Source organism: Brassica rapa, chromosome A02 (assembly GCF_000309985.2).
Source record: "Brassica rapa cultivar Chiifu-401-42 chromosome A02, CAAS_Brap_v3.01, whole genome shotgun sequence".
NCBI lineage: Eukaryota > Viridiplantae > Streptophyta > Magnoliopsida > Brassicales > Brassicaceae > Brassica > Brassica rapa.
In genome coordinates this window covers 13673124-13699804 of record NC_024796.2, presented here as the reverse complement: position 1 = coordinate 13699804, position 26681 = coordinate 13673124, and the positions used below count along the sequence as shown (strand labels likewise).

At 34.6% G+C, this 26681-nt stretch overlaps 5 protein-coding genes, 1 long non-coding RNA gene and 1 pseudogene across 7 annotated transcripts; 5 read left to right on the top strand and 2 right to left on the bottom strand.

Moving 5' to 3' along the window:
* The first annotated feature begins 1458 nt into the window (after positions 1-1458).
* LOC117125744 (F-box/LRR-repeat protein At1g48400-like) lies at positions 1459-2273 on the top strand. The gene is made up of 2 exons (XM_033285200.1): positions 1459-2171; positions 2240-2273. Exons 1-2 carry the CDS (start codon positions 1459-1461, stop codon positions 2271-2273), a joined length of 747 nt encoding a protein of 248 aa, XP_033141091.1.
* Positions 2274-5311: 3038 nt separating this feature from the next.
* LOC103853022 (UPF0725 protein At2g20620) lies at positions 5312-7518 on the top strand. 2 transcript variants are annotated; one of them, XM_009129924.3, is made up of 8 exons: positions 5312-5545; positions 5619-5708; positions 5776-5970; positions 6070-6282; positions 6355-6535; positions 6632-6753; positions 6822-6908; positions 6997-7518. In XM_009129924.3, the coding sequence occupies exons 1-8, from the start codon at positions 5495-5497 to the stop codon at positions 7210-7212; spliced, it is 1155 nt and encodes a 384-aa protein (XP_009128172.1). In that variant the 5' UTR covers positions 5312-5494; the 3' UTR covers positions 7213-7518. The 2 variants fall into 2 exon arrangements, with proteins under 2 accessions (XP_009128172.1, XP_033141766.1); XM_033285875.1 differs by lacking the exon at positions 5619-5708 and having other exon boundaries at positions 5480-5545; positions 6997-7244.
* A 1235-nt stretch (positions 7519-8753) lies between these two features.
* LOC117131951 lies at positions 8754-10076 on the top strand. The gene is made up of 4 exons (XM_033285199.1): positions 8754-9310; positions 9403-9505; positions 9581-9669; positions 9759-10076. Exons 1-4 carry the CDS (start codon positions 9260-9262, stop codon positions 10074-10076), a joined length of 561 nt encoding a protein of 186 aa, XP_033141090.1. The 5' UTR covers positions 8754-9259.
* On the top strand, positions 9799-12564 carry LOC103853021 (UPF0725 protein At2g20620). Its single transcript, XM_033285878.1, has 5 exons — positions 9799-10044; positions 10142-10336; positions 10434-10543; positions 10636-10722; positions 10808-12564. Exons 2-5 carry the CDS (start codon positions 10198-10200, stop codon positions 11018-11020), a joined length of 549 nt encoding a protein of 182 aa, XP_033141769.1. The 5' UTR covers positions 9799-10044; positions 10142-10197; the 3' UTR covers positions 11021-12564.
* A 3448-nt stretch (positions 12565-16012) lies between these two features.
* On the bottom strand, positions 16013-18739 carry LOC108870885. The gene is made up of 3 exons (XR_001957498.2): positions 17971-18739; positions 17798-17868; positions 16013-17636 (listed from the first exon to the last, which is right to left on the bottom strand). It is a non-coding gene; the product is annotated as an uncharacterized LOC108870885 (long non-coding RNA).
* A 290-nt stretch (positions 18740-19029) lies between these two features.
* On the top strand, positions 19030-20656 carry LOC103853018. The gene is made up of 5 exons (XM_018656727.2): positions 19030-19159; positions 19284-19568; positions 19636-20082; positions 20119-20217; positions 20280-20656. Exons 2-5 carry the CDS (start codon positions 19512-19514, stop codon positions 20439-20441), a joined length of 765 nt encoding a protein of 254 aa, XP_018512243.1. The 5' UTR covers positions 19030-19159; positions 19284-19511; the 3' UTR covers positions 20442-20656.
* On the bottom strand, positions 20083-24780 carry LOC103853017 (annotated as a pseudogene).
* Between the last annotated feature and the right edge of the window lie 1901 nt (positions 24781-26681).

Genomic DNA, 26681 nt, shown 5'->3' with positions numbered 1-26681 from the left:
TAACTACTATCATGCACTTGATCTTTTTTTTCTTTTGACAACACTATCATGCACTTGATCAAATATGATTATTTAGTCACTAATACGTTGCTCCAAAAAAAAGTTACTAATACCAAAAATAATTTTAAGAGTATTCTTTCTTATATTTGTCTCATTTTACCTTTACTATATATAAATAAAATATCATCTATAATAAAAATATATAAGGTTGTTATATATATTTTCATGATTAACATTTTGATAAACAAAATAGATGGAGATCATGAAATTGTTTTAAAAGTCTTTATTAGTCGATTTAGTTTTTTTTTTTACAAAATATGATAACTAGAATGATATCAAAATTAATTTACATTTTCAAAGACTAATTTTAATAATTTAAATTAAATACTATAAAATATAAATACATCGTTATAGAAAATACTTTTGCTGATTCACAAATATATGATATAAAAATTCAAAATTTTGAAATTATAAATATGTATACTTAATTAACAATTTAAATGTTATTAACTTGAAAATAGGTGATGTTAAGATGAGCCTTGAAGAATGTAATCAAAATGGACATGCTTAATCGAAATCCAATGCTCCATTGACATATATGTTGGAATGACATAATTAGATTGACTGAAATCAAACTTCGACCACTAAAATATGAGTTACAAAACACAAAAATAAGCTAATGGCAAAAAAACTAATAATAGATTATTATCTTTCGACTAACCTGAAATTATTGATTTTATTATGAAAATAAACATAAATATTTAGTATATGAACAATTTATTCTGTGATAAAAATAAAATAAAAATATTTAAATAATATAAAATGATTTAAAATAAAATAAAATGATTCACACTATATAACAACTATTTTCTCAAATAAAATATCATTAAATTATTAATTTAAACACATGTATTAAAAACAAACTAAATTAATCCATAAAATCATTTAAAATCCCAAACAAGATAGATAATAAAAACTATTTAGCATATGAATCGTTACAAGAGACAAAAAAAAAGAAGACAATGATTAAAATACAAAGGTTGCAGCTCTATATTAATATTTGGAATCGAATGATATATGGAATGAGTTTTTCAATTAATTTCAAATCATTTTTTACCATTTATTTTGAAAGGAATAGAATAATCATTTCATTGATTCCACAAATAAATAAACAAAATGCGAAGAAAATCATTTCATAACAAATATGATAAAGAAGAAGTGGACCAAATCTATTCTATTCATGTTATTCCATTAATCTTTATTCGATCAAATCTTAAACATAGGTACCAATTACACCAAAGAAATAAGGTTAAGACACAAAGAGATAAGGTTAAAACAGAGACTAATGAATGCTTTCTACTCTCTCTAATCTTCCTTCTATTCAAATGATCACCTTCAGTTCTGGGTTTTTGTTTTCATCTTGATTGGAACTTTTGTCTATAGTTTTAATCTTAATTTATGGGCAGCGATCAGATAAGCAGGTTGCCAGATGAGATTCTTGGCATAATCTTGTCTTCAGTTCCGACAAAAACGGCTGCTTCCACCTCGGTTTTGTCCAAAAGGTGGAGGAATGTACTGTGTCTTGTAGACAGCCTTAGCTTTGATGAGTTGAACGAAGAAGAAAAAGAAGAAGATCAAGAAGATGCAATGAGTAGTTCACAACCCTTCCATGATTTCATGGAAAAGACATTTGCTCTCTTAAGCAACTCTCCCATCAAGAAAGTGTCTCTGTCTCACCTACCTTTCCATTACAGTGACCACTCTCGTGTCTACAGTTGGATTTATACTGCAATGGACCGTGGTTTATTGGAACTACGTTTGCATGCATATGCTTGCGTTCTTTTAAAGAGAGAGTTGTTGACGAGCAACACTTTGGTTAAACTCACATTATCCGGTGAATATTGTCTTGAAGTCAAGCGTGTGTATTTCCCAGTGCTCAAATCACTGTCTCTTGAATTTCTGGAGCTTGATTATCCCGACTATCATCGCCTCCTCGATGGCTGCCCTACCTTGGAAGAACTATTCGTAGCTGATGATGATGACCATTCCAATCCTCTATGTTGCGGTGCTGTCGTGAAAAGTGAATCCCTCAAGCGGCTTGTGGTTTCTATCGATCTTCCTGATTCTCAAGAGGATCACAACTCAATGCTCTTGGATACACCAAGTCTGGTGTACCTTAAATATACTAGTTATGTCTTTAAAGAACATGATGCTGTTGGTTTGGATCTTCTTGTCGAAGCCAGACTAGATCTCAGCTTATGGGAGTCAACTAGCGATTATGATGATGATGATGATGATGATGTTGATGATGAAGAAGAAGATGATAATGAAACTGATGATGATGATGATGATGATGAACCAAAGATGCCTATATTTGGTGATGTGACAAAGCTAGTTGTGGGTATAACCAACATTACGACCCTTCACTTGTCTGCTGATTCCCTTTAGGTCTGTTTCGTTGCTACTTGTTGTTCTTTTTCTATTTCTTCATTTTTTTTCACTCACTTATATATGGACTATTTTATTTCTTGTGATAATATCATAAATCAGACGTTTCATTTCTGTTGTGAATCCATGCCGGTGTTCAACAACCTTCTCAATTTATCTATTGAGAGTGATAAAGAAAAAGGTTGGCAAGTAATGCCAATTTTGCTCAAGAGTTGTCCAAGGCTACACACTTTTGAAATCAAGGTATTATCGATTTTCTTGTTGTGATTATTTCTTGTTGTTGTTACCCATTATGCATGTCGAAAATGGTCTTTGGTTTCAGGGACTTGTGCATAGAGAAACAAATAAGTGTGGAGATGCATGTGCTTGCATCCCTGGAAAGCATAAAGAGGGGGTGGAAGAAGTATGTTGCCTATTGACATGTCAAGTGAAGGTGCTAGAGATATCAGATTACATAGGTTCTTCTCAAGAGCTGAAGCAGATGAGACATTTCTTGGGCAAGTTGAAGTTTCTTGAATCTGTGGATGTGAGTATTGACGCAAACAACGACAATAGTGAGCTCTTGAGAAATAATCTGCTGACTCTCCCAAGAATTTCATCAAAGTGCGACATCCAATTCATTTGATGCTTCTTTCCTTACTTTTCTGAGTTGGAAAAACATTTCAGACACTCAAAAGGAACATGATTCTTGGTGCTCGTTTAGTTGTTATGTATTGGTACAGATGACTGAATACCTATATCTCTTCTTTGCATGTGTATCAAAACATTTTGCATTCATTTTTAGTGGAACTATGAACTCAGTTTGGCCAAGAGCACTTAATTAAATTTGTTATTATATTTAGCAGAATTACCCATACATATAATTAGTAAAAAAGATATACTTATATATATATATATATATATATATATATATATACGATTAAAGATCTAAAGTAAGGCATTAACAAATTTTTGCATTTTCTTGATATTTTCTTTTGTATTCACGTGTTATTTTGTTATGTGATTTTCCTAGATAGAAGGCACAAATATGAAGACATTTATAATAGTTTTTTTGGATTCATAAGGCGCTAAATCATCTTAAGATACTTGCTAGATAGAAGACAAAAGTTACTTAGACCGATATTAATACTCTCATAGTCTCAGCAACCCATTAAGAAAATAATGAGGGACTCCGACATCCCTCCAAACACTTGGCTTCGGATAAATGCGCTGGCATCCCATCCCTTGTTCTCCTTATGACACCTTTGCAGACAACACCAAACCCTGTTTTGAAGCTAACGTAGAAGACTGCATTATCCCCTGTGACCTTTTCCATTGAGCCGACAACTCCTCTGGTTTGCACAATTACCTTTCCCAGCTCAAATGGCTTTGACTGCTCAAACATGTACTGAAACACAACACCAAGAAGAGATTCATAAACCTAAACACTCCCCTCTTTTAAGTCTTATTTTCCTCACCGGGTCCGTGTGCTCATCAAAGTCTAAGAAATAAAAAAAAATCAATTTTATATAATATTAAAAAATATGAGTTATTTAATAAAAAAATCAAAAATATCATATCTTTTGGGTTTTTAGCTGATCATCCAATATCGGATCGTGAGTTAATAATGGGTTTTGAAATTTTATAGGGATTTATCGGATTTCTAATTAAAAAAAATTAAATCCAAACTGAAGTCGCCTGATTTACCGGTTGACCACGGTATGGGCCATACACTAAAACAATGCTTGAAAATTAAACACTATAATATAATAATATCTTTTTGAAACAATAAAATAACTTCTAAATTATTTGTTTTCTAATAGAAGTTATACATTCAATCAAATTTTATCAAAATGGTAAGAATGAAAAGAAAAATCTAGTTAGTTCTTAAAATTAAATGATCTTAAACATGTGACTAAGATATGTATCTGAAGCATGAAATGTACCGTGTTTTTTGGAATTGGAAACTAAAAGTTTTTTTACGCACGGATTTAACCGACAGTTATAAGATACACCGTTTTCTTTTTGTTTTCTCTTAAATAATGTTTTCAACGTTTTCAGCACAAAATTAAAGAACTCATAAAAATGTATAAAAAATGTATTCAATATCGAATTTAAGATTATTTATTTTAAAATAATAAATCTAGTGTTATTTAAACATGAATATTAAAAATATTATTAATATCTAGTGTGATTAAATTTGATAAAATATTTTGAAATTTATTGTTATCGGAAAAGTTTGTAACTTCTGAAATTGTTTTAAAGGTGTTTTAATAGATTTTTTAGTCAAAGACAACAAAATCTAAATATCTTGGTTTTATAATAGATTTTTAAAGTTTTCAATTCACATAAAATCATCTAAAATTTATAAAATTAACTAATTCAAATTTTGTGAGTGGACAAATTATTACAATAATGATTTGTTCATAGGCCTGGTCGTTCGGGGTCCGTCGGTTTTGGTTCAGTTGATTAGGATTTTCTGATTTTCAGTGCTACGCTTATAAGTCATGTTCGGATTTTACTAATTATAGGGCCATGTTGGTTCGGTTCTTTCCGGATTCGGTTCGAATCGGATTGTAACCAAAGTTTGAAATCGTCCAAAATATAGTTTTTAAACCTCAAAATTGACATTTTTTTAAAAAAAATATAGAAATTATTGAAAAATCTAATTAAAAATAGTTAAACTATCTAAATTAACTAAAAGGTATTCAAAATAACAAATACAATAAACTACAAAAATATTTGAATACTCTAAAATATATAATTCACCTTAACATATATTACAACATTAATATATTTAAGTAATTTCAGATATTTTTGGATCTTAGTTTGGATTTTGGTTTGGTTTGGATATTTTTGTATAACGATTCGGATTCGGTTTCGGTTTATCCGGCCATAGGTTTAGTTATTTGTTCCGTTTGGATTATCATTATTGGGCTTCAAAGTTTAGAAAAGCCCAATTACTAACTAATTCAGTTGCTAACCGTATATAAAGGAAGTAGAGAGAATTTCGGGAGAGTTGATTTTATTTCTGGGAAAGAGAGAAAAAAAGGTACCTTGAGTGAGAATGTCCGACGCGGTGCTGAAGAAGGGAGATAGTAACACCTTGAGTGATAAGGTAATTGAATTCTTTAGTTGACGTTTCCTTTCTTTGGGTATTTTGCATTAAGTCAGTGATATTATTCTTGAAGGAACTCGATGCTGCTGTTCTACCACCAGACCAGCCGTTAAATGAATTAACACCACCAAGTTATGCTGACAGTAACACAATGAGTGTTAAGGTAATTTGTCTTGTTTTCTAGTTTGTGGTGGGCGTTTTTTTTAAACCTGGTGGTGCATATCCTTCAGGAACTCGGTGCTTCTCTACCGCCACCACCGCCGCCGCCGCCGCCGCCGACCTACAAGCCATCAGCACAAGGTTTTGTTGACTTTTATCCACCACCATATCAGGATCCTTTCACTGATTGGGGACCTCCTCCCTCCGGCCGCATCAGTTGGAGTCCAGTGGCCATAAAATTGCCTTCTACTTCTATTCTTCTACCGGTACCCCCTCCCCGTTATTATTATTATTATTTTTTAAAAAGTTTTGCTCTTTCCTGTATTATTTTGCATTGAATCGGTGTTGATGTTCATTCTCTGAAGGAACCCAAACCGGGCAAGCGGTCGTTATATATGCAGTCACCAACTCCATCTGACTTGGTATATGGAAGAACCTATTACCATACGTACACTCCGAGTCCAACTTATAGTCCCACTGCCCCTGGCGGTTACAGTTACTCTCAATCTCAGGATGCTATGCACGCCAAGCCACTGCTCTTTGCTAAAATCGCACTCCATTGCTACAATCTCGAAAAGGTTATCTCTCTTTTTCTTTTACTTGCTTCTGCCTTAACCATATATATAATAATATGTTTTTTTATTTTGTAGGGGACACACTTTGAACGTTTGGGTCTGCCTCGAGATTATGACCAGACCTTAGAGGCAAGGGATCCAGCACGCAATTACACTTGCAGGTTTGAAACAAACGTTCGGCTTGCAACTGAGAATAAAGATTGCTTCCATGTTGTCACAACCCGCTGCAGGCCCTTGCCCCCACCTCCTCCTCCAGGTAATATGATTGCAAAAATGGTCTTATATCTTTTCTGTTTTTTTTTTTCTATGTTTCTCTCTATATGATATACTTTGTTGGTCATGTCTACCACAGGGGAAGATGGATTCCAATGTGGATTTGACACACTCTCCGTGGATGAGCTTTTCAAAGGCAACATGCCCGATTGGTTGCCTGATGACTATGCCACTAGTACGCTGCTGCTGCAATACTACGAGGTCATGAGCCCCTCCCTCTTTAATTCTTCTTTTTTTTTGCTGACATTGATTGATTATTTATTCTCCAGATGAAAGAATCAGAGGTGGAACAAGCCAAAGAATGGCTTCATCTTTACGCTGAACTAGCCTTGTACACCAAGAAGCAGACGGACCCGGTGAGTACCCAAAACAAATGACTCTTTTTTTTTGTGTGTGTTTATACTATGTTATTATAAGGAATCTCTTCTTGGTGTTGTGTTACAGTTCATGTTTGAGCGTTCAAAGCCCCTGGAGCTCGGAAAGGTTGTTGTGCAAACCAGAGGAGTTGTCGACTCTCTGAAAGAGGTCGAGCTGTTGGATAATGCAGTCTTCTTCATAACCTTCAAAACAAGTTGCGGTGATGTCTGGAAAGGTATCATCAGGAGGACAAGCGATGGGATTCCAGAGCATCTATCCCTTGAAGCCAAGTGCTTCATGTGATGTGAAGAGTCTCTTCTGAGGTTGACTATGAGAGAAATTATAAACGTTTGTAGTTTTCTATCTACGCTAGCAAGTATATCTTATAAGGGCCTGACCGGTTCAAACGCAGCGGTTGCGGTTGCGGCTGCGGGCGTTTGCGGATGCGGGTGGTTGCGATTTCTAGTAGTTTTAAGAGATTTGTACGACTGGTTCTGTGGTTAAAAATTGATGCGTTTGCGGGATAATTATGACTGGTTAACTACCAAATACAGCAGCGGTTAAATAATAAATTAACAATATTTACATTTTATATAATTATAAAAATATCAAAAATCATAATATTATAATAAATATGTAAATTATATTTTCAAAGTTATAGTTTTAAATTTTTAAAATTATAGAAAATATTTTTATTTTAAAATTTTATAATATTAATTAAAATATAATTGATATATTTTAGTATTTTTATAATTCCATTTTAAAAAATTTATTGAATATTTTTATTTTTGTATTTATATGGTTTTTAAAGAAAAAGAAAAAAAAATTATCCTCCCGCAACCGCAAACGCTAGCTGGAACCAGCTTTTGATTTTAAGAGGTTCGGAGCGGTTTGAAGCGATTTGTAACGGTTTGGATGATTGTTTCGAAACGCTGTCAACCGCTACCAACTGCAAAAGCTGCGTTTGCGGGTGGTAGCGGGGAAACCAATCAGGCTCTAAGTTGATTTAACGCCTTGTGTAATCGTAATGTTGTCTTTAAACTTATATTATCTACAACAGGGGCACGCTAATTAAATCTTGTATTCTCACTTGGAATGTCTTTTTGGACATCCACAATCCAACATACAAACTAGGGGTGGGCGTTCGGGTACCCGTTCGGGTTCGGGTCGGGTATTTCGGATTTTCGGGTATTTCGGTATAGAGGTGTAGAACCCGTTCGGGTATTTCTATACTTCGGGTCGGGTTCGGGTATTTTTAGTTCGGATTCGGTTATTTTGGATCGGGTTCGGATATTTAGATTTTGAAAAAAAAATTAAATTTTTCATTTCTTAAATTTCTTGTTTTGAAGAATATAAATTTTGCTTAACTTTTTTTTTTAATAGATTAAATGGTTAATAGATTTGGACATAACATTTTAAAACTAAAAATGCATTAATTTAGTTATTGTTTTTAAATTTTGGATGTAACTTTTTGTTAATTTTTGAAATAAAAAAACTTGACATGCTTTTTAAGTGAGTAGCAAATCATTTTTTCGTAATTGCATGTATATCATATGAACTTAAAGTATGTGTAGTATTAATATAAATATTTTATATAAAATGAGAGATGTAAACTAGAAATATAAAGTTAATTATACATATGTTCGGTTATCTTCGGATATCCATTCGGGTTTGGATATTATCCATTCGGGTTCGGGTATCCAATATCTCCTAATTCAATACCCGTTCGGGTATTTTGCTACTTCGGTTCGGATTTCGGTTCGGGTTTTTCGGATCGGATTCGGGTGCCACTTCGGATATCGGGTAAAGTGCCCACCCCTAATACAAACTAGGGGAATCACAGAGATTTGAAAACTCTGTTAATATAAGATTGCAGACCCTAAATTTTAGAATATTACATTCCACCCCAAATTTGATTTTATTGGCTAAAGAACCCATTAATTAAAATGGGGTCAAAAGAGCCCAAACCCAGCCCATTTAGCTTCATATGGCGAAGAGAAGAACGACTACGGCGAGTAACTGATCTCCGGCTAGAAAAAACCACGACCACCGCTCTTGTTCTGTCTCAACCTAAACTAAGGCATCGTGAAACACCCGATTCGGGCGAAAGCAAACACGGGTTTGGGTTATTAGGATTTTTTGAACTAAGCCTACAAAGTTCCATTCGTTTGTTTTTATTTTTTCAAATTTCCGGTACGGTATCACGGTTCGGAACCAACCGGGTTGGGATCGATTCGGTTCGGTTAGGGTATATAAAGAATTGGAGGGGGAGTTAATTTTGTTTCTGGGAGAATTTGGGGGCGGGGGCAGAGAGAGGTACCTTTCTGTAAAACGTTAGGGTTGGGTGAGAATGTCTGACGTGGAGATGAAGGAAGAAAGCAGTGACACCTTGAGTGTTAAGGTAATTGGATTGTTTTCGTTTTTTAGATTGTCATATTCTCCTCTCTTTCTGCAATAATAAATAATCGGTGGATATTATTATATTATTTGAAGGAACTCGATGTTGTTCTACCACGGTACCAGCCGTTTAATGGATATACATCACCCTTCGACTTTATTTTACCACCGTACAAACAGTTTCATGGATCATCAAAAGGTATTTTTGATATTATATATATATTCTTTGAAGGAAATATGCACTAAAGTTGTGTTTGACTTTGCATTTTCACAGTTTGTAAACCTCCTCCTCCCCAAGAGCTGATCCCCGTTAAGGAGGCCGAGGCAGAGCTCGAAAACTTGCACCTTCCTAGTTCTGAAGAGGTAAGTATATCCACTGTTTTATTTCAGTACTATCCGGTCAATGGATTAAAGTTATGTTTGTAATTGGATTCTTTCTTTTCTTAATGAAGGAGGATTTTGATGCTGTTCTACCACTGGATTTAATGATATCACCATCATTGGATGCGAATCTACCACTGGATTTAATGGTATCACCATCAATGAATCCGAACTCTACACCAGATTATGACTTCTCCAATTATCCTCAGTTCAGTGCTCCTTGTCAAGTTACTTATACTCCCACTCCTCCCGGCGGTCACTTGGTTTTGTCTTACAACAGCCGTAATGATGCTTTGTATGCATGCGGAGCCTCTGCTCTGCGCCAAAATTGGACTTCATTGCTACAATCTCGAAAATGTAACGTTTGTTACTGCGTCTTGCCTACCTAATATATATACTTGATTTATTTCTTGTGAAATTACTAAATTTTTTCTTTTTATTTTTGGTTTTGTAGGGGACTAACTTTGAACGTTCGCGTTCGGCTGTGCCTGAAGTAGCCGGCACACCGGAATGTTGACATTACGAGCATGGGATCTAGCTAGAGGTTGCTTTTGCAAGTTTGAAACAAAAGTTTGGTATCCCACTCAGAAAAAAGATTGCTTCCATGTTATCACATCCCGCTGCAGAACCTTGCCCCCACTTCCTCCAGGTAAAAATAAATAAATGAATGAGTGAATGGTCTTATATTAATTTATTTTTATTTGTTTGTTAAAAAAAAAACATCTATTATTATTTATTTACCACAGAAAAGGAGGAAAAGGAAGAAAGTGGATTTGACATACTTTCCTTGGATGAACTATTCAAAGGCAACATGCCCGATTGGTTGCCTGGTGACAGTAAGCTGCATTACTACGAGGTCATGAGCCCCTCCCTCCCTCCCTCCCTTTTGCTCTTTAATTCCCAGCTTCTTTTCTCTTTTTTTGCTGACATTGGTTCTTTTATTCTCAGATGAAAGAATCAGAGGTGGAACAAGCCAAAGAATGGCTTCTTCTTTACGCTGAACTAGCCTGGTACACCAAGAAGCAGACGGACCCGGTGAGTTTTTTAAATAAATGACTTAGAAAAAAAGAGGGGAATTTGTGTATAATGGATCTCTCTTTGGTTTTGTCTTGCCTTGCAGTTCATGTTTGAGTATGGAAAGCCACTTGAGCTGCGAAAGATAACTGTTCAAACCAAAGAAGTTGTCGACTCAATGAAAAACGTAAAGTTGGATAATGCAGTTTTCTATATTAGCTTCCGGACAAGGTGCGGTGTTGTCTGCAAAGGTGTCATAAGGAGAACAAGGGATGGGAGGCCCGAGCATTTATCCGTTGAAGCCAAGTGTTTCATGTGATGTGTGAGCGGCTGAGAGTAATCAAGTAACGTATGTGTTCTATCTAGCAAGTATTTATAGTTAATTTAACGCCTTGTCCAATATTCATCGTACTTGTTTCTAATAAAGACATGATAAGCTTTTGTTGCCTTTATTTTTATCCCTAAAAATTCTGTGTCATGGTGTCTTTTAGACTTGTATCATATTTTATACGATCATATGGTCGAGCTATCACTCTTTCGTTGTGTTTTTTTTTTCGATTCTCAGTTAACCTTGTTTTCTTGGTTTGATGGAAGACGATCTCTCACCACTCTCTCCTTTTCCTTTGTTTGTTTAATTGTATGAACACTAGTGGTTGAATCAACTTTGTATCCTGGGTTGAAAATCGTCTTGCAAGTCTTACAAATTTAATCCATCAAAAAATATTTTTTTAATATATCTATATATATATATATAAATATAAAAATGTTTGCTTATCTCCTATGATGCCACCTAAGATGCCACGTCAGAAACTCATGCGTTCTGGAGCTGACACGTGTTCAGATAAGTAAAACTTTGCGTTTCATTTAATCGAGTTATGTTTCGTTTGTTCACATGTTAATGGGCTTCTAAACATTTAATTGGCTCAATGGAGAGAGGTTGTCTTTTCCGATGGCGTGACCAAAAATTAAGGCTCGTGTCCTCTTCGATTTACACCAGCTATGGAGGAGATATGATGAATTGAGTGAATCAAATCGACGTGAAAAACCTCCGTGCCAAGCTTTAATTGCGTCTTTTTGTCTTCTATTGTAATCTTTCGAATCGTTACGTAACAACCTTCATAAATGCTTCCATGATTTCTCATTCATTGTATCATGCTTTATCCCTTTTTCCTAGCAATGAATCTCCACCCATAAAAAGGTAAAGTTTCATCTCTTGAAAATCATCCTCACAAAACCAATAGCATTCGATATTTTCTTATTATAATAGTTAACTCCTCTCTTCGACTTGATGATCTGAATTATGGGTTGTTCTTCCACCTTAGAAGTGAGGTTGCTCAGTTTATGGGAAATTGAAATGCTTTTTATTGATTCTAAGATATTTTGTTTTTAAAACATATCTTAGTATTGAAATAATTTATCTTTACGAAGAAGGTTGTATAATCTCATAAAAGAAATTAAAAAAATGTATCCTAATGAGAGACTCTTTGATAACAACAAAGTGTCTTTACGAGGTCAAAATAGAAGGACATACATATCCCTCAGTTATGTCATCGAGTTTACCTTCTCGCAGATATGGCTTCTCAATGACTTATTCAAAAAGTATCTTAAAATTTTAGTTGGCAGGTACACTCAGTTAACCCCTGAAAGCATAAAACACATCCAGAAAAATTCAGTTATCTATATGACATTCAAGCACATAACAGAACAGACTGACTACTTTACAGACAGGAAAACAGTAAAGTAAAACCCATCATCAAGTTAAGAAAAGATGCAGAACACCAATTCATCAAACTAGAAACAAGACACAACAATAGCAAGACTATACATTACAACAATCTAAACGACACACACCAGTAGCAAGACTATAAATTACACTAAATCGGTCCTGAACACACGTATCTGATAATCATAACTAGAAAATCTTGAAAGTATTAGAGAAATAAACTATCAAAACAGAGCATCTAGCAAACAATCACGAAAACATAAACTAAGATTTGGGTATTACCAGAACATGATCGATTCCAAGTCAGTATCAATAGCTGAAACTTTGTTCTGTGGTCCACAGAGTCTAATCTTTCTTTATTTCCTTGTTTTTTTTATTTAGAAATGTGTGCACTGTCCTGTGCCTATTCTTTGCTTCTGTTGTGGGAACCATCATCAGCACTTTCTCAATAATAAACCCAAAGCCAGTCTCTTGGGTGCTTCCCTCGATTATCTGGATTGGTTCTCTGCACTGCTGTTACTATTGGGTTTAGATAATGTCAAACACCTGGGAAATGCATCGGCGTATAAAGATTCTTTTCACCAGTCGGCTCAAGAGATTCTGTTCTTGAAACTTTGCTGTTGGTTGCAGGTTTGGCTGTAATGGCGGTTATGCTGGCACAAGCCACCTGTTCTAGCCCATCTGGTTCCTTCTTTTCTCCTCCTCAGTACAACTTCTCTGCCTCACTCACCAAGTTCCAGTTCCATGAAGGCGCTTGGCTTCCCATCCTCTTATCCCCTATTCTTCATGATCATCATGTTCGTTTCGCATTACACCACCATCAAATGTCCCTCGCTCTTGAATGGCTTCTTGCATTAGGTCCAAGCCTCGGGATCCCCGCAGCTATGTTCTTCTACTTTAGCACATGAGGTAATTGTGCATTATAATAACCTTGAGGCTTTGCTTTTGTTTCCGCTTGAGTTGCTTATAATGGGAAGAAGATTAAGCATGAGATTAGTGAGGAGTCTGATTGGTATGAGATTCAAGTGGTTTTACCTGTGGGTTCTCTTGTTGTCAAGCTATTTCTGCAACGGGGATTATTGTTCTTGGGTTTGTTTAACAAGCGGTTGACAGTTGTGATTAATTTGGCTGTGAGGGATAAGCATGCTACATTTGTTGGAACTTTGGGGCTTTTGACTTGTATGTTTGGTGGGGGGTTATGCATCAGCAGTCTACCATCAGGATACCAAATGCTGATGCTGCATGAAGCAGAAGCCATTGATACAACATCATCGACTCAAGCAACAGATATTGTTGTTGATGGAGTGATGCATATGATTAGTGAAGATGATGAAACGATGAAGAAGCTGGATACATATGATGATTCTGAGAACAGTAAGTACGTTGGAGGCAAGTAAAGATGATGAACATGAGGAGGTGATCACTACGAAGTTGACGCGAGACTGCAAATTAGCAGAAGCAGACAAGTCTCTTTGGGCTACAGAGGAGATTGACAGAATAAGTGCACTATCTCAGGTACTGGTTTCTGTATCGGAATCCATCCTTAGAGATACTTTGTCATGGCTAATTGTGTTTCGAAAATTGCAAGTCCTCCTAAACTAGTTCAGCTCTGACTTATGAGCAATAGAGAGACACAAGACTGACTCTTTGCAGCCTGATACAGCATTGGAGCAGTGTAGTGGGCTGAGTTCTGAGCCTTGGGATACAGTTATATGGAGCAGCTGACTGGCTTAAAACTGGAGACAGATTCTTTGGAGATACCTCGTTTGCCTGATGTAGACCGAGAGAGAGAGCTTCCTGGATGTGCGACAGGGAATTAATGTCTCGACCTCAGTTACACACTGAATTTGCTATTGTCTGTTCATCATATAGTCTCTGTGAGAACTAAGAAGAGGAGAAAGCGCTTCGAATTATGGCATTTTGAGTCTAGCTACAAGAGTGGAGGAAAGCAGTGGAATGATTATGTTTTTTTTTTTTTGAGCAAAACCAGTGCTCTTGTGTATTAGGGATATATATTATACTAGGATCGGCCCGCTCTACGGGCGGGATATACTTTACTTGTGTGTAGATATTCTAAACCTTCATCTTATGAAAATAGTTTTGTATCCCTAAGATTTAGTGTGCCTTAATGTCGCTCGCTAAATATTTTAAAATTAAATTGTAGTATCTGTTGAACAATGTTAAAAAAGATCGTGAAAGGATTTAAGTTGAAACTCATGTACATTGTTGGTTTGGCACTGCCTTATTGATCTTTTTATTATTTATTATTTTTTCATTTTAAAAAGTTTTATCGACATGACTCTAACAGTTTTTGTGTTCCTTAATTTCTTCTACCCGATATCTTTTTAACTATCTCTATTTCTTGTGATTTTGATTCCCCAGATGATCCATTAAGCTTACCACATCCTCCCCATCCTTCACTTTTAGAAGTTCCACGTTTTGCATGAATGTCTTATTTTCCTATTTCACAAAAGAAATTAACCGACTTATCTTCGTGCAAGTATCTTGAAGCTAAGATTTGGAGTGAGCTGCTGTAAAACAAAGTTAAAATTGAGGCCCATTAATAATATCCACTGGCCCAACTTTAACATTCTCTTATTTTCTCCGTCACCAAGAATCAAACAGAAGTCCCCTTTATCTTCTTCTCCACACCGACAAACTCCATCTTCGTTAACCTCCAAGTTTATCCTTGCACCGAATCTCCTTGCCGCTGCTTTGTCTGAACAGAACCCCAAAGCTTCTCGACTCCAATAAACTCTTGTATGTTTCCATTGCGATGACAATCTCATCGACTCTGCCGAGATTCCGTTGTCGTGTCTTTAGAGCATCAGCATTGGAGGTTCATTAGGGGGATTCACACGTTTTTCAAGAAAAAAAATATTATAATATGTAGCAGTGATGATCCTGTCTCTCCAAACTCCTTCTGTATGAACCTGAGTCGTTACTGTTCAGCGGCCCCACGCCACGTGGCGGCCCGCTATTGGTCAATTTTTTTTTTTTTTTTAAAAAAATAACAAACAAAAAATGAAAAAAAAAATAATAAAAAATTTAAATTATGAACCCCAACCAGAGGTTCATTAATGCTGGTGCTCTTAAAGCCCCGATTTACTGGATGGTCAAAAATAACTCGATTCCATACGCCTCCAGTGGCCATATTGTATTCCTCCGATGAATTTATCTCCGCGGAATGCATCTCCATCTTCGATTCAGTCAGCTTGAGAGATATTCACGACTCGCACTCATACCTCCCTCCTTACCCGAGTAAAGCTTATCCTTTCTAGTTTTGACTCACATGTTAATCCCGACATGTAACTCCCATTGACTTTTCTTGAGGGAAACAGTCTCACGAACCAAACATGGATCGATAACTCAGCTTCCTATTTGTCTCGAGCTTGGACAGCAAGCTCAGTCTCTTCCAAAGAGACTCAGGTACGTCTCTCTTTCTTCGCCCTTCTGAGCTCTATATGTTCTATTATTCTTTTTGATTCTTCTTGATCGTGAGAACTGAATTCCATTTTTGGGTAAGAAATTGTAACCTCTGGTCATTTTCTCCGACCAGACTCATTGCTGCTTCCACCGTGAAGTTTATGGCTTCTCAGCTTCTCCGATGCCTGTATAAGGTTATCACAATCTTAATTACATGGAATTATGTTGATACGAAGAGTTACAATGGTGGTTTGTGGACGTGGTGATTGATATTCAATGTTTGGTTTACGGTGGTGAAGATGAAGGTGGAGAGAGCTAAGATGAGAAGAAGAAGATATTATGTTTCCAGTTAGGAACTAATACGTCAATTTTTAATGGGCCAAAATAAATGGACCCAAATACGGAAACAATATGATAGCCCACGTGGACCTAAAGTCAAATTTTTATCATTCAACAAATTTTTATAATGTGTTAATATATATTTGGTGTGTTTTGATTGCGAATGGAATGTATATTGGTGATAATGATTGTTGTCACTTTGGTTGTTAGTCTTGAAAAGTATAGTCGTTATGTACATGCATTTTTGTGTCTGGTAAAGCGTGAGTTCTTCCTCTTCCATAACTTTTAAATGTTTGAGTTTTAGCTGAGGAAGTAAAAGAATTTTGGTGAGTTATGGGCAGTGAGAATACTTTCAGAAGAATTAGTAGCTGGCCGGAGCATCCGGGTTTGTCGAGCTAATCAAGCTGCAATTACTGTATGAGATAGGTCATGTCAGATAGGATACAATAGATGGAAGTTTCATATAAACTTGAAAATCGTAAATGTGGATGCGGTAAATAGCAATGTTCTAATTAGACTCTTTCATCATTTGGTGGAGAGTTCTATATATTCTCGATTCTGTTTGTTCATTTTACAGAAAGAAAAAAGCATGACAGACAACAAAATACATGTAGTTGTACTTGTTGGTGAATGAATAGCTGAACTTTTCAAGTGTCTCCCTAGAGAGATATTTAGAATCTAACCATGGGCGCCTCTGTTTGCCTGTCTTCAATGGAGTGATAAATTCGCATAATTTTCCAAGAAACATCAACCCAAACATTTTGATTTAAAAGCAACTTTAGTTACCTGAGATGAATTCATCGTCAACGTCAGTATGCCTTAACCTTAGAGAGTACTGAATTGCCACCAGGCATGTCATCTCCATTATCATCATCATTATTTTATGTCAGTCGTGACAACAACTCTTGGATCACCTCCAAAACCTTCCAGTATATAGTGAAACTCCACTGCTTGACATATACATCACTGGCTCACTGCCAACAGAAAAACCATAATATGAAATAGCCAGCGTATATTTAATCAGTTATGAAAGTGGTGATGAATGGCTTATCACTCACTGTACTCTTCACATCAGTGAGTTCTCCAATAATGTCTGAGAGTCAATGGAGCGCTCAATTATTTATAGGTTTCAATAATTAATCTTGGATGAATCAGATATTAAGCGGATGAACCTGGAATATGTGTGTTTGTATTGGCTAGGCCATGAAGCTAATCGTGATTCCGTAACCTAAACCGTTCTTCAGGTATTGGAGAGACCGGTTTGGTTCTCATCAGAAGTGGTTGAATCACTAATAAACTGAATCATTAGAGGAGAGTAGGTTAGTCAGAAGCTATGATTGCACCGTATCACATCGAACCAGCTAACTGTCAACAGAGAACCGGCATTGACACGGCGTCGGAAGGTGGCGAGACAGTGGCCATCAATGGTGGCTGGCATGAGTGTCGACTGAAACTCATGTATAAAATAAATCAAATAAACAAATGGGTTCAAGATTTATTATTTTAAATAGTTTAGAAAAAAGATATGTATACAGAGTTGAAGATTTATGAATATAAAAGCTGAAAAATTAACAGAAAATATGTTCATGAGTTTCAAGAACGGAGAACCTTAGGATCATGAAAATCATGTACACGCCATCAACTGGCCACCGTGTTTAACGTTTTTGGCTTCTCAGAATCTGAATCATGCAAGTAGATTAAACTATTAGCCATTATCATGAGGAAGAATTATCGAATGATTTTGAAATTGTGAGGATGATTTTCAATGCAGGATGTCCAACCTTTTTATAGATGAGATCCACCGCTTGGAAGAGGATAAAGAGACATTAAATGCATAATTGTGGTTGTAGTGGGTCGTGAGGGAAAAGCGAGACTTAATGATGTTGAATCAATGCTGAATCAATGAACTTGTAACGACATTGGGGTGAGTAAAAAAAAACGAAACGCCTACGCACATCTTACAGCGACGAAGTATCTCTCTCAGAGAAACCAAAATCTCTATAAACGCTAGACGTAAGCAGATTTGCAGATTATGAAGAACCCTAACGCCGATACCGTATTGAAATAGAAGGCGACTCAAAGGACAATATTGGGACATATTAAGTAAATATTCAATCTAACATAATATTTTGAAGCCCAGAGAATACACATGCATTTGAAAGCCCATTAGAAACATAAAGGGCAGCGAGACTTACGTGAGAGTAGGACAGATGTCGGCTTCTGCTGCTTCTAATTGATGACGTGTCCTAATAAGGAGAGAGGCACATTTCTTTATAATAATAGATTGTTAGGGATCCCTTTCAATATTCGATGTGGGACATTTATCTCTAATATTGTGTGGGGCAGATGTTGTCCTCATACCTGGATCTCCACTTCAAGTGTACACATAATCACACATTTGTTCTACTCGGCCTTGACCATCACATTTTCTCATTGAAACGAGATTTCAATATGGTAGTGCTGTTATTATGTGATTGGAGTTCGGCAATCAAAATTCTCAGAGAATCTCTTGTCTTATATGCCAGACTATTCAAACAAAACAGAGCAATTATCAGAAACATTGGGTCATAACAGAGAGTCAGCTTACTCTAACAAAACGACATAGTTTCGTTTGAATAGAAAACAAAAACACAAAAATTGAGCAAACATTCCGTCGAACCCGGGTTCCCAGAGATTATCAACGCATCACTAACCACTAGAGTTGGCAAATTATTGTATAACCAACTAACCCATATTAATTTGTAACGCTAAGTTGTAGATTTTAAACGGTTTAAATAATAATCATAACCGGAAATTCAATCAAATATTTCACAGTTCGAATTGAATTTTTCGGACCGGTTTAGTGTCCCAGACCTAAATAGCTTCAATTGTCCGGATTAACTCTTTCCGCGACGGTTCATCTCCATCACCGCCGAGAATTGAAAAAAGCTTCAACAGTCACACACACTCTCGCTGGCAAACCGTAAAGAGGTAAACTCTTTTTTCAAATCTCTTCGTAATCGTGATCTAATCGTTCAATAGCTATTGTCAAGTACAAACCCTAATTTCAATTTCTACTCTCTACATATTTGATTTGTCCTTGTCAAATCAACAGCTATGGCTTCTTCCTCATCCGATTTGTCGAAGATGCAGAAAGATATGGAGGACCTTTTAGCTCTTCATGGGAAGAGTCTGTATGACAAGATTCAAACGTTTCCTGCCCAAGCAAAAAAAAGGTTTATCGATCAGGTTACTCGCCGAATTGTTCCACAGCCAAATGATGTAGCACTATACATTGAACAAGGAGGTGAGCCGATGCGAAACAAATATCTGAATATTGTTAATGAACTTCTTCTACAATGGATTCTATCCTCCAATCAAAGCTCCCAACCGATTTAAGGTAAGTTATATGTGATTGTAAATATTTGAATTATCATGGGAGTTAATTGTCAAATCCTTATCTACAGGTAGACCTTACTAAATTTTTTGACACCATGAGGAGTTGGGGTCTTGCTCATGCCCACTTGGATGATGTCTTGGCACATATCAGGGAAACACTCTATTGTTTCCCGTGGATGAAATCCGACCCAGTGGCAAATCTGCTCAACTTAACTGGTGATGTTGAGTATATCTACAAGGGAAACTCTTTCAAAGCTTTTATCACCATTTATCTACCAGAGTCTTATCCTAAGGATCCTCCTCAAGCGTGGGTAGTCTGCGAAGACGGTATTACGGGAATCAACCATAAGCAAATGCATGTAGCTGCCAATGGTAGCGTCAGTATTCCATATCTATGGGATTGGGATGGCAAGAGTTCCACGCTTTTACAATTTATCTTGCATATGTCCGTTGAATTTACGTCTCAGCCACCTACCTTCGTCATTGATGTTGGCATCTATTTATCTGATAATCAGGTTTTTTTGAAATTTTTTTTTTTTTTTTTTTTGTAGAGGGAGTTATTGAAGATCATAATCGACTACGGGATCATGCATCTCTACGATGAAATTTTCAAGATAACACCCGCAAGGACATATGCTTTCTTCGATGAGGTCCGTGTTTTTTTCTTTTCTTTTTCTGCCTAGCAAAATCATAATGAACTTGTGTTTACTAGGTTGCTAGACGATATCCTCCGGTTTTAGTGGATCTAGCTGGCCACATCAGGACTAGCAAAAGAGGTGTGAAAAATTTCATTGACATTGTGGCAGAGTTACTTGGACAACCTTCCAAGACCATAAGTACAGTGGATGTTGCGGATCATAGTTTCCTCCCATGAGTGAGAGTCGCTGAGAGTAATTAAAACCCCTCCAACTAACGTTTGTCGTTCTATCTAGCAATTATTTCAAGTTTCTTTAACGCCCCTAGTTGTTTCTAATCTAAGACATGATAAGCTTTTCTTGTGTTTTATTATTATCCCCAAATTTTCTGTACCATGGTGCCGTAGCTGTGGCTCATAAACTCTTTTAATTATTAGTATCTTTTCCTACTGTCTGTTGACCTGAACAGCGCTTAGGGTTATTATGTGTGTTGGTGGATCGTTCATTGATTTAACAAAGGGTATGACTGGATCTGACAAGAAGAGGATTATGTTTGCTAGATTTGTCAAAACCTTGTTCTGAGTAAACGAATCTTTTAGATAATCATATTTCTCTTGGAAAAATAAAACGGTTAAGGAAGAACAAGATCAACTGTCCAGAACAGTTGCATCAGTGAGTCACAGCAGTAACCTGTTTCTTCATCAAGCCTGAGACGGCACATTAAGGCTTGTGGAAGGACAAGGTGCACCCACGGTTGGTTCCAGCTGTTCACACCATGAGCATGAGCGTCACAGTCAAGGTAACCACAAAACTTAGTTTGGTAGCCGTTTTCTCTGAAGATTGATATGCTTGAGATTTGTTTGTGTTTGGTGATAACCGTAGAGAGTTTAGTTTATATAGAGACACTTGGGGCCTTGACTGTTACATGTAAATGGTAGAATGAAAAGGCTAAAGTAATTACATGAGAAACTCGTTAACTAGAGAACATAGTGTCTGGATTCAAGAGGGTTAACAACATTACTAGACTTGAACTTGAGGGACAAAGGCTGTGGTGAAGAGGCAAGAACATGTTCATCACCATTCTTGTGGTCAGAGTCCTTGTCGTCATCAGAGTAACCTTGGAGCACGTCACCTTCTTGAGGAGTGAAACCAAGAAGAGCACCAATCATAGTAGACCAGCACTTGAGAGAGTCCAACGGTTCTTATTGCACTGCAACACCCAGGTCCAGTGTAATAAGTCTCACCGGTTAAGGAAGAACAAGATCAGCTCTCCAACAGTGTTGAAGCTGCATCAGTGAGTCCCAGCAGTAACCTGTTTCTTCTTCATCAGCGGTTGACAAGGCTTGTGGAAGGAGAAGGTGCGTACACACCAACGGTTGGCTTCATGAGTGGTCGAGATGTCACTGTGGGTGAAGCCACAATGAGCATGAGCATCACAGTGAAGGTAACCAAGAGACTTGGTTTAGTAGCGCCATTAGAGAGTTTAGGAAGTGAATATGGTTGAGATTTGTTTTGTGTTTGTGATGAGAAGTGAGTGAGTGATAAAACTTAAGAGTGACACTTGGTGCATTGACAGTTACAAGTAAATGGTAGAGTGAAAGGGCTAAAAGTAATTCAATAAAACATAAGCTATGGATTCATGGGTTGCAACTGTACTAGGCTTAAATTTGAGGGAGAGAGGCAGTGGTGAGGAGGCAAAAGCATGTTCATCAACATTCCCACCAATCATAGAATGCAATGGTAGCCACAGGGATAGAGTTATAGAGTTTTGTCTTGATACAACCCAACTTCTTCAACGTTATTCTCTCTGATAAGCCTATATGGTGTTAAGCCTGATTATCAAGGCAGTGTGTCTTCATCAGCACTAAAACACACTCATCAAACTGCGCAAGAGCTACTTCCTGCAATTCTATGTGATTTGGGTTCAAAGCAGTCTCTGTCAGCATCTCGTTGGCATGAACCAACTCGTTTTGATGTGGTTAGAACTGATTCAGTTTCACATATTGATGGAGTTCCACCACTTGATGTTTTTTCTTTAGAATAAATTATACTATCCATCAAACTGTATATCAGTGACATGCTTTTGACCAAATTGTGATTCAAGTTTCAGTTTCCTCCAAAGTTTTGCTAGATTCCTTTGCACCACAAGATTCTGGTTTCTTGACAATATTGTCCAATGGAGAACCAATTTGATCTGGTGCAAAGCGAATCAATAGTTTCTCTCTGCTTTGACAGTTTTTTTGTCAGGGAATTTTTAAAGGCAATGATTTTTTGCTCAAATTATTTATATTCATATTTGTTGGATTCATTGGCTTTGAATGTAACACAGGAAAGATGCAGAATAAATGCAAAACATTTTAAATGCAGATTGGACTGCAATTTTTTTGCCATTCAACACATTTTTTGCAGATCAAAAATAAATAATTAAAAAATAAAAAATCTGCATGCAGATCTAAATTGCACATAAATATTTTGATCTGCAACTAAGGAAGAAAAAGAGGCTGTACACTTACAGATCAATAATATAAATTTATTTATATTGGCTATTAATTATTAATAGATAGTCTACTTTGCTAATTCATGTTATTCACTTTGAAACTAAATAACTAAATCTTTTAAACAAAATTTAATAATTTCGTTTTATAAATAATTTATTTTAAAATGAGTTTATGTTATAGAATTTAAATAATTTTATAAAACATTAACATAAAAGTATATATTCTTTTTTTGTTTTTGACATCAAAAGTATATATTCAACATATTCATATTTTTATATATTATGTTTGCAATAACTAGATATATATATATATATATATATATATATATATATTATTTTTGTATTATCTATTTTCTTTGCTTTACTAAAAATCATTTATAATATTTACATTGATAGAAAACATATATATTATAGTATATTTTATTTTTATTCTTGTTATGAGTAATATAATTAAAATAATTAATAAAATTTTATTTTCAAATATTTTGTAAAACTTATTCTAATGAATATATCTATGATGTTTGGTAATTTAAATTTCATTATTTATAAATTAGAATTTGTATATTTGGTTTATATATTTAATTTTAATTATTATTTTCTAACATTTAATTAAATATGATAATTTAGTAAGTTTATTTGATAAATAAAGATACAACTGTTTTGAATAGTGTTTGAAAACCAGACTGGACTGGCCGGTCAAACCGTAACTCATCCATCTTCATGTTTCGGGTTACTCTAAAGATCGGATTTGAATTAAACCTTCAAATCTCGTAAAAACCGGTAAAACTCGTAATTTGGACTATAAAAATAATTAAATAGAAAAAATACTTTTGTCATTTTAATGAATTTTATATAATTTTTAAGTTTCAATATATTTATTAGAATTATATTTTTTCTTGTTTATGATTTTTTTTGTTATAATTGTGTTTAACTTTTATATAATGTTTAAACTTTTTTTGCATTTATTAAATTAATAAAAAATAATTGATAAGAACTTGTATTTTTGTTTTAGATATTTAATTTACAAAATTATTTTTAATATTTGGTTAAATACACTAATTCGATAAATTAACTTAACCAGTTAGATCTGCATTTGTTCTGTATGATCTGTATTTGTTCTGCTTGATTAGCGTTTTGGATTTGATCTGCGTTTTTTTGATCTGCATGCCATTCGAAGCCATTATACACTCAATTTTACTGGCTTCAACTAACTCTCGATGCAATATTTTAACATATAGTCTGACAAATAGGTACAACAGTCAATATGTCCGAGTGGTTAAGGAGCCGGACTTGAAATCTGTTAGACTTTATACGTACAGTTGAGTTAATCATATAGCATATTTTTAGAATGTTCAAAAAAAATTTCAACTTAAAGATCAAACTTGCGGGTATAGTGTTCTTATAGATATTTACATGTTTATAACTATTAAACATAATAAATTATTAATTATGTTTTTAAAAAGATAAATCAAACATTAAACTTTCTAAAAAAAAATTTGTCATCAAAAACAGACTCATACTGACTCTGTGGACCACACCGAGAGATCCTAATCCATGTGAACGACGAAAGATAGTTGTTTCCTGACACTGCGTGTTAGACTATCCGCTTTTGAATTTTGCATCTTCGGTACATAGATGATCTCTGGTCTAATGAAACTCTTTCTCAGGGTTTTGATATTTTCCAAATAATTTGCAAATGCTGGCATTTCTTCTGGTTCCGAAAGCATCTTCATCAATTGAGAACAATCCGTTGCAAATGTACCCTGAAATTGACGTAAATTTTTCATACATTCCATTGTCCATAATAGAGCTTCTATCTCCGCATGCAGAGGAGTTAGACAAGCCCGTACATTCCTCGCCCCCAACAAACCAGCAAAACCTTCTAAAATACTAAGCCAACCTTGTCTTGAGAAAACATCATTCTCCTTCCAAGAACCATCTATGAAGCACCATGTTCCTAGAATCAAAGGAAGGGTTGTAGGCTCGACCGGTAAGACTCTCATGTTTTCCTTGGATACATGTGCCTCAGCCCAGAGTGTTGATTCTGTTTCTGCCAATTTGAACGTATGTCGAGGATCCATATCCAAATTACTAAAAACTTTACTATTCCTTCCTTTCCAAAAAACTTTATAATTTATAATAAAAAGGTTTATTTTCAGATAAAAACAAAACAAATATAAGAATTATTATATGTTTTTTAAAATATATTTTATTTTTGAGAATTTTATTATATTTACTTATAGTCAATTATCTAATATAACATATAAATAAAATATCATTAATATATATTCATTAGTTTTTATCAATATATATATAAATATATGTATATATATTTGCTTATTGTTGTGTTAAATTTTAAAAATTCACATATTAAAAATATTTTAGAAATTTTATTTATTTGATTGATTAGCATTTAATTATAAATTGTTTTATATCTAACTATAAATTTTATAATAAAATATTATTTTCAGATAACAACATAATATATTTAAGAATTATGATATGGTTTATAACATGTTTTATTTTCAGATAACAACAGAATATATCTAAGAATTATCTTATGTTTTAAAACATGTTTTTACTTTTGAAAATTTTATTATATTTATCTATAATCAATTATCTAATATAATATATAAATATAACAGTATTAATAGAAAATCGTTTTTAATTATTTATATTTTAGATAATTCCTATTATTATTAATTTTAATCATTTATTTAATCAGATATATTTTAAATTCATTTTTATTTTTGACTAATTTATATAATTTATTCATTAAGGGTATAAACGATATTAATTGCTCTAACTTTTAACATGAGAGCTCGGATGCAAAAATTTACTTCGCAAATAATATTATAGATCTTAATGATGTAAATTATAAATGTTCGGAATATGTATAGGATCAAATTGTTTTCCACAAAATAAGAATATATTTTGCACTGCTATGTTGCACGGAAGCTTCATCGGACGTCCGCTTCCCGCTTCGGAATCAGAATCAGAATCGAAACCTTGTGGAAGCTTGCGGAATCTCGCTTCCAAAACGTTTCTAAAATATTCTCTTTAAAAACCTGTTGGAATCTTATGATTCCGTTTTGGAATCACTCTTCCGTTTAAAAAACAAATACAATGTATATCAATAAAATATAAAACTATAGTTTTAATCTATATAAAATAAAATAAATTAATAGTAATGAATATTGAGTTATAAATATACAAATATCAAAAATAATACTATAACTTATCTTTATGCATTGAGATTTTTTATTAAAGATATAGCACATATTGAAACATATTGTGTCAATTATTTATGAAGATTAAAATAATTAATATAATATTTTTTGTAAACATAATTTATGTGTATTTTTACAGTTTTAATATAAAATCATTTCAAAATTATTATAAATGAATAAATGTTTTATTTCAAATTTAAATCATATAATTTTTAGTCCTAATTTTTTTAAAAATTTACATATATATATGTAGATATCTATATTTATATATAGATATACGCTTCCAACACTTACCCGCTTCCTAATATTTTAAAAAATCTCGCTTCTGCGCTTTCTTACGCTTCTGCTTCCACGTACCCGCTTCCGTTTCCATGTAACATATTTTGCTAATCAAATTAAACAATAGATTTGATTCTCTAATAACTCCCGCCACAAACCTCTAAAATATCTTCCTCTAATCTCACCTTTCATCTCTCTCCAGTTGGAAAATTTGACAAAATAACCCCAATTTTTGAAAATAAGCCAAAAAAATCACCTACTAACAAACACGCTATTTTAACCTTCAACTTCTAGTCAAACACGAATAAATATCATACTTTTATTCACAAAGCCATTTTAGTCTCGTCAAAATTCAACTGTTTTGTGTCGTTAGTTATATTTAACAGTTGACTTTTAATGAACCAAAATGGCTTGGTCAACACAAATATGAGATTTTTTGTTCCAATTTTTAAAGGTTGAAGATTAAAATTGTT

What these genes read in the sequence shown, in the direction of transcription:
- LOC103853021 (XM_033285878.1), top strand. Translation starts at nt 10,198, where the DNA reads ATGTTGACATTACGAGCATGGGATCTAGCTAGAGGTTGCTTTTGCAAG. An exon ending in CTTGCCCCCACTTCCTCCAG is followed by an intron (nt 10,337 to 10,433) that starts GTAAAAATAAAT and finishes TATTTACCACAG; the next exon opens with AAAAGGAGGAAAAGGAAGAA. An exon ending in CCAAGAAGCAGACGGACCCG is followed by an intron (nt 10,723 to 10,807) that starts GTGAGTTTTTTA and finishes CTTGCCTTGCAG; the next exon opens with TTCATGTTTGAGTATGGAAA.
- LOC103853022 (XM_009129924.3), top strand. Translation starts at nt 5,495, where the DNA reads ATGTCCGACGCGGTGCTGAAGAAGGGAGATAGTAACACCTTGAGTGAT. An exon ending in CTACTTCTATTCTTCTACCG is followed by an intron (nt 5,971 to 6,069) that starts GTACCCCCTCCC and finishes CATTCTCTGAAG; the next exon opens with GAACCCAAACCGGGCAAGCG. An exon ending in CCAAGAAGCAGACGGACCCG is followed by an intron (nt 6,909 to 6,996) that starts GTGAGTACCCAA and finishes GTTGTGTTACAG; the next exon opens with TTCATGTTTGAGCGTTCAAA.
- LOC117131951 (XM_033285199.1), top strand. Translation starts at nt 9,260, where the DNA reads ATGTCTGACGTGGAGATGAAGGAAGAAAGCAGTGACACCTTGAGTGTT. An exon ending in GTTTCATGGATCATCAAAAG is followed by an intron (nt 9,506 to 9,580) that starts GTATTTTTGATA and finishes GCATTTTCACAG; the next exon opens with TTTGTAAACCTCCTCCTCCC. An exon ending in ACCTTCCTAGTTCTGAAGAG is followed by an intron (nt 9,670 to 9,758) that starts GTAAGTATATCC and finishes TTCTTAATGAAG; the next exon opens with GAGGATTTTGATGCTGTTCT.
- LOC117125744 (XM_033285200.1), top strand. Translation starts at nt 1,459, where the DNA reads ATGGGCAGCGATCAGATAAGCAGGTTGCCAGATGAGATTCTTGGCATA. An exon ending in TTGGATACACCAAGTCTGGT is followed by an intron (nt 2,172 to 2,239) that starts GTACCTTAAATA and finishes TTCTTGTCGAAG; the next exon opens with CCAGACTAGATCTCAGCTTA.
- LOC103853018 (XM_018656727.2), top strand. Translation starts at nt 19,512, where the DNA reads ATGAACTTCTTCTACAATGGATTCTATCCTCCAATCAAAGCTCCCAAC. An exon ending in AAGCTCCCAACCGATTTAAG is followed by an intron (nt 19,569 to 19,635) that starts GTAAGTTATATG and finishes CCTTATCTACAG; the next exon opens with GTAGACCTTACTAAATTTTT. An exon ending in TCTATTTATCTGATAATCAG is followed by an intron (nt 20,083 to 20,118) that starts GTTTTTTTGAAA and finishes TTTTTTTTGTAG; the next exon opens with AGGGAGTTATTGAAGATCAT.